General features: G+C 41.8%; 1 protein-coding gene across 1 annotated transcript in view; it reads right to left on the bottom strand.

Moving 5' to 3' along the window:
• The window catches only part of ATP6V1H (ATPase H+ transporting V1 subunit H), a 76,211-nt gene that overhangs the window by 36,008 nt on the left and 26,467 nt on the right, over positions 1–13,736 (bottom strand). The window contains exons 8-9 of the mRNA XM_054018960.1: positions 4,029–4,126; positions 3,015–3,207 (exon numbers count right to left, since the gene is read on the bottom strand). Coding sequence (XP_053874935.1) covers positions 3,015–3,207; positions 4,029–4,126 — 291 coding nt within the window. The remainder of the gene's footprint in view (positions 1–3,014; positions 3,208–4,028; positions 4,127–13,736) is intronic.

Here is a 13,736-nt window from a genome sequence, read left to right as displayed (position 1 = left end):
AGGCCTTGCAATGCATAGTTCACATCTGAATCTAGAGGTCAACTTCCTCAAAGTCTGGGCATATTCAGATCAGGGATTTTAGTTTAAGCCCATCTCTCTTAGTAAGAAGAGTGCTGGCATAAGCACATAGTGCAGCAGCCAGTGATTTTATTGACTCCCACTATCAGTTCATTATCTTTCATTCAATTTATGCTATTCAATCCAAGCCAGTCACTTTTTACTATGATAATGCACATTATCGATATAAAAAAAGCCTCAGTGAGCAAAAGCCATGTTCATTTGAATAGGTCATAATATCTTTCAAGAGCAAGGGAAGTAATTACCTGGAGAGAGAGAGAGAACTAACTGGACCACTGATTTAATGTATGCAGTGTTTTAGGTGTGCAGATCCCAGGGCATTAGAGAGACACAGTGGATGAGGTAATATCTTTTATTGGACCTGAAGGAAAGCTCTGTGTAAACTCAAAAACTTCTCTCTCACCAACAGATGTCAGTCCAGTAATTTAGTGACATTTCTACTGTAATGTTTCTCAATACTTTGCTTAAAGAGAATGATGTCAGATTTATATTTAGGGTTCTTTAAACTTCCTAGACACGTAGTACAGTAAAACATGATCAATGAGTAATATTCTCTTTAAATACAACCATAGAATTTTTTTTAATTACTCTCAGGTTCTATTGCTGCCTTCAACAGCCAAGCACAACCGAACTGGCTGAAATGGGGGAGAAGGTACTCCCACACCCTCCAATTTCATGATCTGTCATCCTTTACATACAGACAGCTGAAGGAACGTCTAGGCACAGATGGACAATGCAATTCAATATGAATTTAATTTATTTCTGATACTTTCTTCTCCAACTTCTATAAACCCCAGGCTTTAGGTTATATGTGATACTTTACTGCTCTTCAATTTGGAAAAGCTCAATTTTGCAATCAGAAATATCAAAACTGTTGAAGACACGCAATGAATTATGGACGAGAGGTTGTATTTAATTTATGCAGCCCTAGAATTGTCAGCAGGGTCCAGGTTTGCAAGAAGACACTGTCTGTATCTCCTGAGAAGACAGTGTTTGATATAGGATGACTGGGTGACTGTATACTTCAATTATTAAAAGAGAAGATTAGATTTAAACAACATGTTTAAAAGAAGTAAAATTTTTACCTTTTTGCTTGAGCCTGAGAAAGGATTATAGCAGCTAAAGAAGAGTTTATTTCTGCAGGTCAATAGCATGGATTAATCTAAGAAAGTCAGAAACAGGAGCTCCTTTTCTGGTATATTAACCATTCAAGGATAAAGAAACTCGGTGGGTCAGTGGACTGCACTGCCTCTGGAGTACCCCTTCCCCAGCCAGTACATGATTCTAAGAAAAGTGGGAGTAAATCCCACCAAAAAGGTGGGGAAAACATTTTATAGTAGAAAAAATCTAGCGAGTAACTACAACAAAGGCAGGTTGCTATGGAACTGGTGACGCAGAAGTTTTCATGTGCATAGTGGTCAACTAACGTTACCACAGGAATCTTAACATACTTTTTTGTACTTTATATCCTTGAGCTCTTTAAGGAAGATTCACAAAAACTCCAAACATGCACTTCCTGGAGACAAAGGTATGTTATTGGACAATCCTAAAAACAAAAGGCATGTTACCGGACAGCTAGCATAGACTGAACATCCTTCTCCCATCAAGACCTAGAGACTGAGGTGTACCCTCTCTGCAACAATAAAAATGGAGGATTCAGGAAATACCTAGCTGCCACAAAGCAGACTATGACCAAAAAGCAGATTCCCATATTTTGAGTTTCTCTGCCCAGTGGCCCCAAGGCATTCTGGGGTTCAAGGTCCAACAAGTTTCAATTTGGGTGTGCAACCTAGAGACCATACATTCACACACCATTGCAGTAGGGAGAAAATAATTTGGTGGGTGGGTTTTCTGGGATGGTTATGAAGACCAGAAGGTTGCCTTTTAACAAGTACAAAAGTGCAATAAATATCACTGCTGAAGCGCATATCTTGCAATTTAAGTTCCATACTCCACAAGTTTTAAATTCTTATAACGTTGTTAAACCAAAAATAAATTAAAAAAAAAAAAATTAGGAAGGCTGAAACTCATAATGAAGATTACATCCTTGTCAGGTTTCAAGTTTCCAAATACAATAATTACATTGGAGCCCAGCCAAAACATGTACAACTGTAGTTCTTTCCATAAAAAGGAAAGGAAGTTTCCCATGTCCCCACCATCCTCCCTCAACTAGCCATTTTAATTCCCTATACTACACACATGACCACATTTGAAAAGGTGTGCACAAAAAACATCCAATGCCTGGGTGCAAGAAGGGATGACACATTCAAACCAGAGTATGTTTGCGCATGTGTACGTGCGCACGCAAAGATTCAGGAGGCAACAATGCTTTGGTATTATAAAACATCTTGTTAGGATCAGCCATTTTCAGATTTTACTGATATAATATTGCAGCAGAAGTCAACTACTCAGTGCTCTTATGTGGATATCTCATCCCAACGTACATTACACTATCTATGCTTATGCCAGTCTTGCAAAGTTTGTCCTCAGAAAGCTTTGTTTTGGACATATACATAAAATCATTTTCTATCAATCACACTAAAATGTTAGTGAGTAGATTTTCTGCCTGAGCTGGTACATTATGAAATATCTGCAAGGCCAGTTTACCTATTTACTAAGTGTTAAAAAAGTGTCATTCTTGTGTTCTAACACCAATTTCTGTATCAGCATTTTTTAATACTTTCTGTAAATAGTATTTAACAGCATATAGAGGAACAATGAACATTCATATTGGGATCTGCCAGTTCAAGAAGGCACAAAAAGCTGCATGCCTTTTACCCCACAAAGAATCCACATATTAACTCTGGCTCTGAAAGGAAAGCCAGAGTTAATGTGGACTACACATCCAACCCAGCATGCCTGGAAATAATATGGAAACACTTTGGTAAGAGACAAAACCATGTAAACCCACTACAATTACAGTCAACTTCACTTACCCGAAATGCTGCAAGGATAATTCTAGTTACTTTCTCTTTGACAGATTCTTGGAGAATGTCAGACAGAACTGGAACAATATTATATCGACGCAGATATTCACACATTTGAGGACTGAATGCCAAGAGCCATATGGAGAAAATCATCTGATACTGGAGCTGGAAGCCACATTTGTTACTCAGGACTCCCATGATACTGAAAGACACAATTATCATAGGTAGTAGTGCACGTGTCCTTTTAATAAGGTAATTGCGCATCATGTTGATATTTCCAAAACAAAGTTTTTCAGAATTTTAATTTCACTAGAAATTGACTTTTTGATCCTCTTCAAGACAAAAGGAAATTTTGAAGTGTCAGAATTTCCAACAGAATGAAAATTTTGAGTTTCAATCAGCTCTAATAACAAGTCACTTACAATATAGAGATTTACATAGTGATCTTTTCCAAGTAAGGCCAGTGATAAGTTTCTGAACTCATGCACCATTTATTCTTCTTTGAAAGAAATTGACAGGGTTTGGATAGAAAGTGATCTACTAAAAACATTACATAATAAAATGGAGCTATAATTCCAGAAAGTATCACTCTTCACCAATACTTACATTAAAGTTTACTGCAAGTTTCTACTGGACCTTCAAATTTTATTAATCTGTTTTCAATAACCTGCAGTATCTCAGTCTCATATATAACAAACCCCCAGCATGGTGCTCTAACCTTTAAGACAAATAGCTATGATCACCTTTAAGTTATTAATAGAACAATACTTTATGAAGACCTAAATAGTTATGTGGCTTCAACGGGTACCCATATTTTTCAGCTCCTTTGTTTGCACGCATACATTATTATATGAGCACAGATAAGAATTTCAGGCTCAAATACTATGGCTACAAGTAAGAAAGTTTTTTGAAAATTAAACCTAAACCTAAAGAGTTCAATTGTAAGGAAGGTCATTTGGGGAATAGCCTATTGTGCATGTTTGAAATGTAACTATTCCTGCATAGAGTAAGTAATATACTCACCAGTTTACCCCATCTGCTTCTACCCAAGCAAAACGATATTCATTGACCCTGAGCATCAGCTGCAGGCATCCAGCAACACACTGTACATACTGGGAACTCTAAAGAGGAAACAAGAACACCACGTTTATTTTTATGATTAAGGAACTAAATAGTCTTGACATTTTGTAAAAATTTCAGCAGGCCAGAGATTGAATTACAGTATTTTTCCTGTTCTGGACACTAGCTTTCATAATATCTATAAAGGTTCTGGTTTAGTCTCCATACACCAGTGTTTCCTGAAATGTTCAACACAATCTTTATAAGGAAGTACAGAAAAAAAAATACTACAAATGTGAATTTTTGGAAGAACGTCAAATTGAAAGCCATTTTTCTAAAAAAATGGATATAACGTATGTCCTGCAATGATGTGTCCATAATTCAGTCTAAACTAGTGCAGAAGAATGTGTGCAACTGGCTGCTAGTAGAAGCTCTAGCAAAAATATTATTAAATCTGTACTTGTGATTGTGACCGGATTTGCTTTATGGAAGTGTTCAAGTACCATTAAAAAATGGAGGCAAGTACTCAGGCACGCAGGAAAATGCTTCACCGTTTCATACGCCTCCAAATCTTTCTGCTAAGAAAATGCTTGGAAACCTGCGCAAGTCCTTTGAAAGGTTATTGAATTTCTGACTTTATGAATTGCAGTTTGAGATTGTTATCTTCACCACCAGCTTCTTTCACAAAGAAGTGAGCTGGCTCTCAGGAGGTGAAGTGCTAACCAGCCTCTTCATATTAAGAAATAATGATTAGTCACAAAAATCTTAAATACCTCTTGGGCAATACATTAATACTACACCTCTACCCTGAGGTAACACGGTCCTTGGGACATAAAAAAAATCTCACCGCACTATAGGTGAGATCGCGTTATATCGAACTTGCTTTCCCCTCCCCCCCGTCCCTTATTCCCTGACCGCCCCCTCCAGAGACCCCTGTCCCTAATCACCCCCAAGATCCCACCCCCTACCTAACCCCCTGCTCCCTGTCCCCTGACTGCTCCGACCCCATCCACACCCCCAGCCCCTGACAGGCGCTCACCAGCAGTGGCGGGAAGTGGAGCAACGTGGCCTCAGCCCGCTCCACTCCGCCACCTCCCAGCCGCAGCGCCCCGCTTCCCGCCACCGGTGAGTGCAGGGAGGTTGGGGAAGGGATGCCCCCCACACTCACCTGCGGCCGGAAGAAGAGCGCCGCGGCTGGGAGCTGGCGGAGTAGAGTGGGCTGGGACCGGGCTGCTCCACTTCCTGCTGCTGGTGAGTGCAGGGAGGTTGGGGAAAGGACGCCCCCCGCACTCACCTGCAGCAGGAAGCAGAGCGACACGGCCCCAGCCCCAGCCGTGTCGCTGGAGGGGGCAGAGTTGGGGAAAGGTTCCGCGCTCACCTATGGCGGGAAGCGGAGCGCCGCAGCTGGGAGCTGGCGGAGTGGAGCTGACTGAGGCCGGGCTGCTCTGCTTCCTCCGCTGCTGGTGAGTGCAGGGGGGATCCCTTCCCCCCCAATCCCCCTCCCCCAAGTGACACGGCTGGGGCCGGGGCAAGGGAAGCGGAGCGGGCTGCTCCCGGCCCCCTGCTAATCCCCTGGGCTACTCTGGGACTGCGGGGCCCTCAAAATTGCCCCCCCCCACACACACACACACACACACAGCTCCTGCCTCCTAGATCCTTGGGGGGAGCCCCTGACCACCCCCGAGACCCTCTGCCCCTTATCCAACCCCTCGGTTGAGCATGTCAGAGCTTTACCGCGTTGTATGCGAACCGTGTTATATCGGGGTAGAGGTATACATCACTGGTATTTAGAAAAGGTTGACACTTGATTCCATGGTGAAAAATGAATATTCTGTCAATGCAAACAAGGTAGAAACATTCACTGGAAAGCTTGAAAATTTGTCTTCCAGAGCACAGAGAGGAAGAATGGAGTTCCCTTTTTCTCCCCAAGTATGATGGGAACTGCGATGTTAGTCTGGAACAATTCAGCATTTGAGCAACTTCAGATTCAGCTGCAGAACTATTATTTATTCAAAGCTTGCATTAAAAAAAAAAAAAAAAAAAAAAAAAAAAGAGGTGGATCACTAACCACCTTCCATTCAATAGATCATTGAGTCTGCAGAACCAGCAAGGCCACTGAGACACAAAAGTCTGGAAGTTGCTCTCTAGCAAGGATCTGAGAAAACGGTCTAAAGGAATATCACCTTGTCCTTATTGAAACCTTGGAAGTTCTCATCTTCTTACCTTTGTGATTTACAAGTGTTATTATAAGTTCCTTCATTTGATGGAGATCTAGAACATAAATCCCTATACTTCAGAAGATCTAAGCAGTAATCAAACTGACAGTGGAATACGGAATATTGCCACAGCTTTGGCAGTTAACAGGATTTCTTACAAGAGGCAGATTTCCTGGAAAAAAATCAAGAAGTCTAACTGTAATCTTAGCTCTGTCACAGAACCCCTCTATGGCATTGGATATAAATTCAGAAACCCCGGGGAAGAGATTAAAGTGAGAAAAGAACACAAGTCATGTCATGCAGCTGGAGCAGAGAGAAGAAGGATTAGGGGAGAGCCAGAGTCACACTGTACAGGGCTTTGAAGCCAGCAACAGTATTTGCCCACTGGAGGCAATTGTTGCAAAAATTAGATAAATGCATGCTAAATAAGTATTAGTGTCTACAGGCTCAAAAAAAGAATAGGATATACAAAAACGAACACCGCATATGGTAAGAGACAGTCCCAGTCCCCAAAACCCAACTAAATAGAGAAGAGAAGAGCTGTGAAAAGAATTTATGCAAGCACTATGTTTTACTGCTGCTGCTAGGGCCATTTTATAACACACATCTGAATATGCCGTGTGTGTGTGTGTGTGTGTGTGTGTGTGTGTGTGTGTGTGTGTGTGTGTGTGTGTGTGTGTGTGTGTGTGTGTGTGTGTGTGTGAAACCAAAGTCCTTTGTTTGCTTATACAAGTATAGGGCAGTTCCTCGCACTACAGTATGGTAATTCTTCACCTTGTTTAGCAGTATGTAAATGACCTCACTGTCTAAAGCATCTCAGCTAGATTTATGCATAAAAATATCACCAGAAAAATATTAATATGTATTGTTCCCCCAAATTCACCTCCACATTTTAAAAGGTGTATTTTTGAAGTTTCTAAACAATTTATTTTATTGTGTTAACAAAAGAGCACGTAAGCTATATACCAGGAAGAGTTTCCCAGAAGTGAAGTCTGCTATAGTGTGGAATAATCTCCTAAAAAAAAAAAAAAAAAAAAAAAAGGTGGAAAGCCAGATAATTTGCTAGGATATGTTCATTAAAACATATACCAATACTCTTATATGAACAGTCAATGAGCTTAATGGATTAAAAGGTTTTCCCTCCCATGTCTCATTCTCAATAGCTCCATGATTGCAAGACACATACATAATGTTGACTGAAGTTTAAAGTGCAATTTGGTCTGCATATTGTACTTCTCATAGCAGCAGCAACAAAGTTCTCAAAATGTGATAAGAATGGTACTTTACTCTGATTTCTCTAAGATTCTCAAGCATCTTGACTAATTTATCAGAACATACTAGACATGTTTTCCTACAAGCCTGTATTTTCTCCAAGTGCCTCTAAAACAGGGGTCGGCAACCTTTGGCACCTGGCCTGTCAGGGTAAAGCCACTGGCGGGCCGGGCCGGTTTGTTTATCTGGAGCATCCGCAGGCACGGAGCCCCGCAGCTCCCACTGGCCGTGGTTCACCATTCTTAGCCAATGGGAGCTGCAGCAAGCAGTGGCTAGCACTTCCCTAAACCCGCGCCATTTCCCACAGCTCCCATTGGCCAGGAACGGCAAACTGCAGCCAGTGGAAGCTCCAGGGCTCCGTACCTGTGGATGCACCAGATAAACAAACCAGGCTGGCCCGCCAGTGGCTTTACCCAGATGGGCCGGTGCCAAAGGTTGCCGACCCCTTCTTTAAAACATCATGGTAGATCAGCAACATTGTAGAAGGTCAAGAATTTCAAACACTTAAAGGAGGAAAGAAATGTCAAGACAAGTCCTAGATGAAATGAAAAGGTAAGAGACAATAAGAGATGCTTATGCTGTTCCACAAGCACTGCAAATGAATTCGTTCCCCTCTCCAGCCCCCACTTCTACCTTTATATAACCAGAAGCTGAAGACCACACAGTGATAATTAACAAGGACATTTATTTCAATAGATACCCTGTTTCCCCGAAAATAAGACAGTGTCTTATATTAATTTTTGCTCCCAAAGATGCGCTAGGTCTTATTTTCAGGGGATGTCTTATTTTTCAGAAATGAAAAATGCCTTATTATCGGTGGATGCCTTATTATCGGGGAGGTCTTATTATCGGGGGGATGCCTTATATTACAACGAGAGGCAAAACTGTAAGTAGGCCTTATTTTCGGAGGATGTCTTATTTTCGGGGAAACAGGGTAGGTATTTGCTTTCATAAATCTTGGAAGTAAGAGGTAACATAGAATCACAGAAATCATAGAATATCAGGGTTGGAAGGGACCTCAGGAGGTCATCTGCCCCCTGCTCAAAGCAGGACTAGTCCCCAGCTAAATCAGCCCAGCCAGGGCTTTGTCAAGCCTGACCTTAACATGGATGGAAGCATCTGCTGTACAAACCAAAACTACTAGCTCTTGAAACAAATTAACTGTATAAATCTCAAAAATTTTAGTAATTTATCTCTCTATTACTGAAACTAAGAATTGCCAGATCTTTAAGACACAATCATAAAAGTGATCTCCCAATACTGCTTTCAATTAAAATAAAACCCCCTCATTTTTCATTAGGATGAGCCATAATTTCCTCATGTCTGCATAAAAGGCTGCCATTGCATCCTTAACTCATCCTCAGTTTACATACTGAAGGATATGTGCAAGTAAGATTACTCACTGTTCTAAGGCCCTATGACAAGGGCCATCTGTATAATAGAGACTTGAAATGCAATATTGCAAAGGAGTGTCTGAGAATGTTTCAATCTCCACTTTTAGGCCTTGTCTTCTCTAGGAAAAAAAGGGGGGTATTTTTAACCCACTTTAATCTAACCTGTGTTAAAACCTTAGTGAAGACCAGGTAAATCGCAGTTTTAACCCACATTAGCAGGTAACCATGACCAGTTAACATGGGTTAAAACAACAACATACTTTGTCTTCGCTAACCCAAATTAACAACCTAGTGAATGCAAGTTAAAAATACATCTTTTTCCTTAGTGAAGATACTGTTTTACATTTAAAGGAGATGCAGCAACTCCAGGTGTATGCTTATAAATCTCCTAAAAAGACTTTAATGCCTTTAATTTTAACACATTCTTTGGAACCTAAAAATCATCAAGTGTCAAACTGTTTATCCTGCCACCGCTTTTGCAAGAGTAGTGGAGTGAAATTTCTTCACTATGCCACAACAATATAGAAAATTGAAGTTGAGGTTCACTTTCACCTGCTAAGTTGCCAAATTGCATTCTGAACTGCACTGCCTACATCACACAGAGGAACCGAGTCTAACCTTCCCTTATAAACCAACTACACACTGCTGTTTCCCAGTGTCCAAGGCTGAGGAGACAAGGCGTGGAATTCCGTTCTCCTCCTCAGAACTCAGTTTACTCAAGTAAGAAGGCTTAATAATGCCTAAGAAAGCACTAAAAACTTTCAAGGCACGTTTTTGTAGCTGCATATTGTAGAGGTTTATCTGGGGTGATTTTATATGTAATATTTTCTGCAGTATTTATAATAGGATACATTAAGGAGACAGAAGCAACTTACCCTCTGAATTTCCTTTGTTGCCAGTCAGAGTTTGATACTGAACAGCTAATGTTCAGTTTTTAGTATTTAATTGCCCCTTCCTTTCCCCTCCTCATAACTGGAATGATGCTATTGCTACCAGCTCAACGCAGATGTAATTGTAATATCCTGACTCAATGTGAATTGATAAGCAGAAGCACGCGTGTCCCACACATTTCATTATCAAATAACATTATGCAGCACATGTTTTAGATAAATACTTTTGTTTCTTGGTGCCATCGAGTGGCAAAATTGTGTAGTACAGCTTGAAATCAAACTGCTTTCTATAATTGCCATCACAAAGACTCTGCGGTCAGAACATCTTAACTGTTCATCCATATGAAATTAAACAGTTAAACTATCTACTGCCCCAGTAGGGTGCATTTTGTTAAAAAAAAGTAATATAGATTTTAAAGTATTTAATATATCCTTAAGTTCACACAAGTGAATTTGTTTTCTGCAGAGCTATATTTTTATAATTCAAGAATTTTGATTCAACAGTTACAACATTTTGAACACAGAACAACAAACAAAAAGCTAAACTATTTCACTGTATTCTGAAAGGTCTAGGAGATATGACATGTTTCAACCCAATGCAATTTCGAAGAGTGGCTAATAAGCCCTTGGAAAAAGTCAAAGTTCAGAATTGAAATGCTGACTGTTCTTAATCAGATCACAAAAAAAAAAAAAGACACTAACAAAGCAAAACTGGATTATTTTGCATTCAGAAGACCCCATTTGTTTTATCTAGATTTATGCTTCACTCATTAAGATTACTGTTTTCATAGAATATCAGGGTTGGAAGGGACCTCAGGAGGTCATCTAGTCTAACCCCTTGCTCGAAGCAGGACCAACACCCAACTAAATCATCCCAGCCAGGGCTTTGTCAAGCCTGACAAAAACCTCTAAGGAAGGAGATTCCACCACCTCCCTAGGTAACCCATTCCAGTGCTTCACCACCCTCCTAGTGAAAAAGTTTTTCCTAATATCCAACCTAAACCACCACCACTGCAACTTGAGACCATTACTCCTTGTTCTGCCATCTGGTACCACTGAGAACAGTCTAGATCCATCCTCTTTGGAACTCCCTTTCAGGCAGTTGAAAGCAGCTATCAAATCCCCTCTCATTCTTCTCTTCTGCAGACTAAATAATCCCAGTTCCCTCAGCCTCTCATAAGCCATGTGCTCTAGCCCCCTAATCATTTTGTTACCCTCCGCTGGATTCTTTCCAATTTTTCCACATCCTTCTTGTAGTGTGGGGCCCAAAACTGGACACAGTACTCCATATGAGGCCTCACCAATGTCGAATAGAGGGGAATGATCACATCCCTCGATCTGCTGGCAATGCCCCTACTTATACAGCCCAAAACGCCGTTAGTCTTATTGGCAACAAGGGCACACTGTCAACTCATATCCAGCTTCTCGTCCACTGTAACCCCTAGGTCCTTTTCTGCAGAACTGCTGCCTAGCCATTTGGTCCCTAATCTGTAGCAGTGCATGGGATTCTTCCGTCCTAAGTGCAGGACTCTGCACTTGTCCTTGTTGAACCTCATCAGATTTCTTTTGGTCCAATCCTCTAATTTGTCTAGGTCCCTCTGTATCCTATCCCTACCCTCCAGCGTATCTACCACTCCGCCCAGTTTAGTGTCATCTGCAAATTTGCTGAGGGTGAGCCCACACCATCCTCCAGATCATTAATGAAGATATTGAACAAAACCGGCCCCAGGACTAACCCTTGGGGCACTCCACTTGATACCGGCTGCCAACTAGACATGGAGCCATTGATCACTACCCATTGAGCCTGATGATCTAGCCAGCTTTCTGTCCACCTTATAGTCCATTCATCCAGCCTATACTCTAACTTGCTGGCAAGAATACTGTGGGAGACCATATCAAAATCTTTGCTAAAGTCACTGCTTTCCCCTCATCCACATAGCCAGTTATCGCCTCATAGAAGGCAATTAGGTAAGTCAGGCATGACTTGGCCATGGCGAATCCATGCTGACTGTTCCTGATCACTTTCCGCTCCTCTAAGTGCTTCAAAATTGATTCCTTGAGGACCTGCTCCATGATTTTTCCAGGGACTGAGGTGAGGCTGACTGGTCTGTAGTTTCCCGGATCCTCCTCCTTCCCTTTTTTAAAGATGGGCACTACATTAGCCTTTTTCCAGTCATCCAGGACCTCCCCCGATCGCTGTGAGTTTTCAAAGATAATGGCCAATGGCTCTGCAATCACATCCAGCAACTTCTTTAGCACCCTCGATGCAGCGCATCCGGCCCCATGCACTTGTGCTCGTCCAGCTTTTCTAAGTAGTCCTGAACCACTTCTTTCTCCCCAGAGGGCTGGTCACCTTCTCCCCATGCTGTTCTGCCCAGTGCAGTAGTCTGGGAGCTGACCTTGTTCATGAAGATAGAGGCAAAAAAAGCATTGAGTACATTAGCTTTTTTCATATCCTCTGTCACTAAGTTGCCTCCCTCATTCAGTAAGGGGCCCACACTTTCCGTGACTTTCTTCTTCTTGCTAACATACCTGAAGAAACCTGTCTTGTTACTCTTAACATCCCTTGCTAGCTGCAACTCCAAGTGTGATTTGGCCTTCCTGATTTCACTCCTGCATGCCTGAGCAATATTTATACACACCTCCCTGGTCATTTGTCCAATCTTCCACTTCTTGTAAGCTTCTTTTTTGTGTTTAAGATCAGCAAGGATTTCACTGTTAAGCCAAGCTGGTCACCTGCCAGATTTACTATTCTTACTACACATTGGGATGGTTTGTTCCTGCAACCTCAATAAGGATTCTTTAAAATACATCCAGCAATCCTGGACTCCTTTCCTCCTCATGTTATTCTCCCAGGGGATCCTGCCCATCAGGTCCCTGAGGGAGTCAAAGTCTGCTTTTCTGAAGTCCAGGGTCCGTATTCTGCTGCTCTCCTTTCTTCCTTGTGTCAGGATCCTGAACTCGACCATCTCATGGTCATTGCCTCCCAGGTTCTCATCCACTTTTGCTTCCCCTACTAATTCTCCCCGGTTTGTAAGCAGCAGGTCAAGAAGAGCTCTGCCCCTAGTTCGTTCCTCCAGCACTTGCACCAGGAAATTGTCCCCTACACTTTCCAAAAACTTCCTGGATTGTCTGTGCACCGCTGTATTGCTCTCCCAGCAGATATCAGGGTGATTGAAATCTCCAATGAGAACCAGGACCTGTGATCTAGTAACTTCTGTTAGTTGTCGGAATAAAGTCTCATCCACCTCATCCCCCTGGTCTGGTGGTCTATAGCAGACTCCCACCACCACATCACCTTTGCTCACACTTCTAAACTTAAACCAGAGACTCTCAGGTTTTTCTGCAGTTTCATACTGGAGCTCCGAGTAGTCATACTCCTCTCTTACATACAATGCAACTCCCCCATCTTTTCTCCCCTGCCTGTCCTTCCTGAACAGTTTATATCCATCCATGACAGTACTCCAGTCATGTGAGTTATCCCACCATGTCTCTGTTATTCCAATCACATCACAGTTCCTTGACTGTGCCAGGACTTCCAGTTCTCCCTGCTTGTTTCCCAAGCTTCTCGCATTTGTGTATAGGCACTTACGATAAGTTAGTTAAGTCTCGCTGACCGTTCCGCTTTCTCAGTATGAGACAGGATCAGAAGATCTAATAATCCAGTTTCCTCATCAACTAGAGAAATAAATTAGGTATATACACATTTTTAAAAGCCATCACCACTAAGACTATCAATAATGGGGAAGTTGGTTGTAATTTTGCTCTCAGAAGTCAGTAGTATTCCAACAAAGTTCTTGCTCTTAGCTTCCTAGCACAAGACTAATGAAGTTTCCACAGCTCTTAGATTTGACTCCCAGGAGTCATTAGAACCTGGCAGATTCCAAGTCAGGCCACTCA

This window comes from Malaclemys terrapin, chromosome 2 (genome assembly GCF_027887155.1).
Source record: "Malaclemys terrapin pileata isolate rMalTer1 chromosome 2, rMalTer1.hap1, whole genome shotgun sequence".
Classification (NCBI taxonomy): domain Eukaryota; kingdom Metazoa; phylum Chordata; order Testudines; family Emydidae; genus Malaclemys; species Malaclemys terrapin.
Note: the sequence above shows the minus strand (reverse complement) of the source record. Positions and strands in the feature narration are given on the sequence as shown.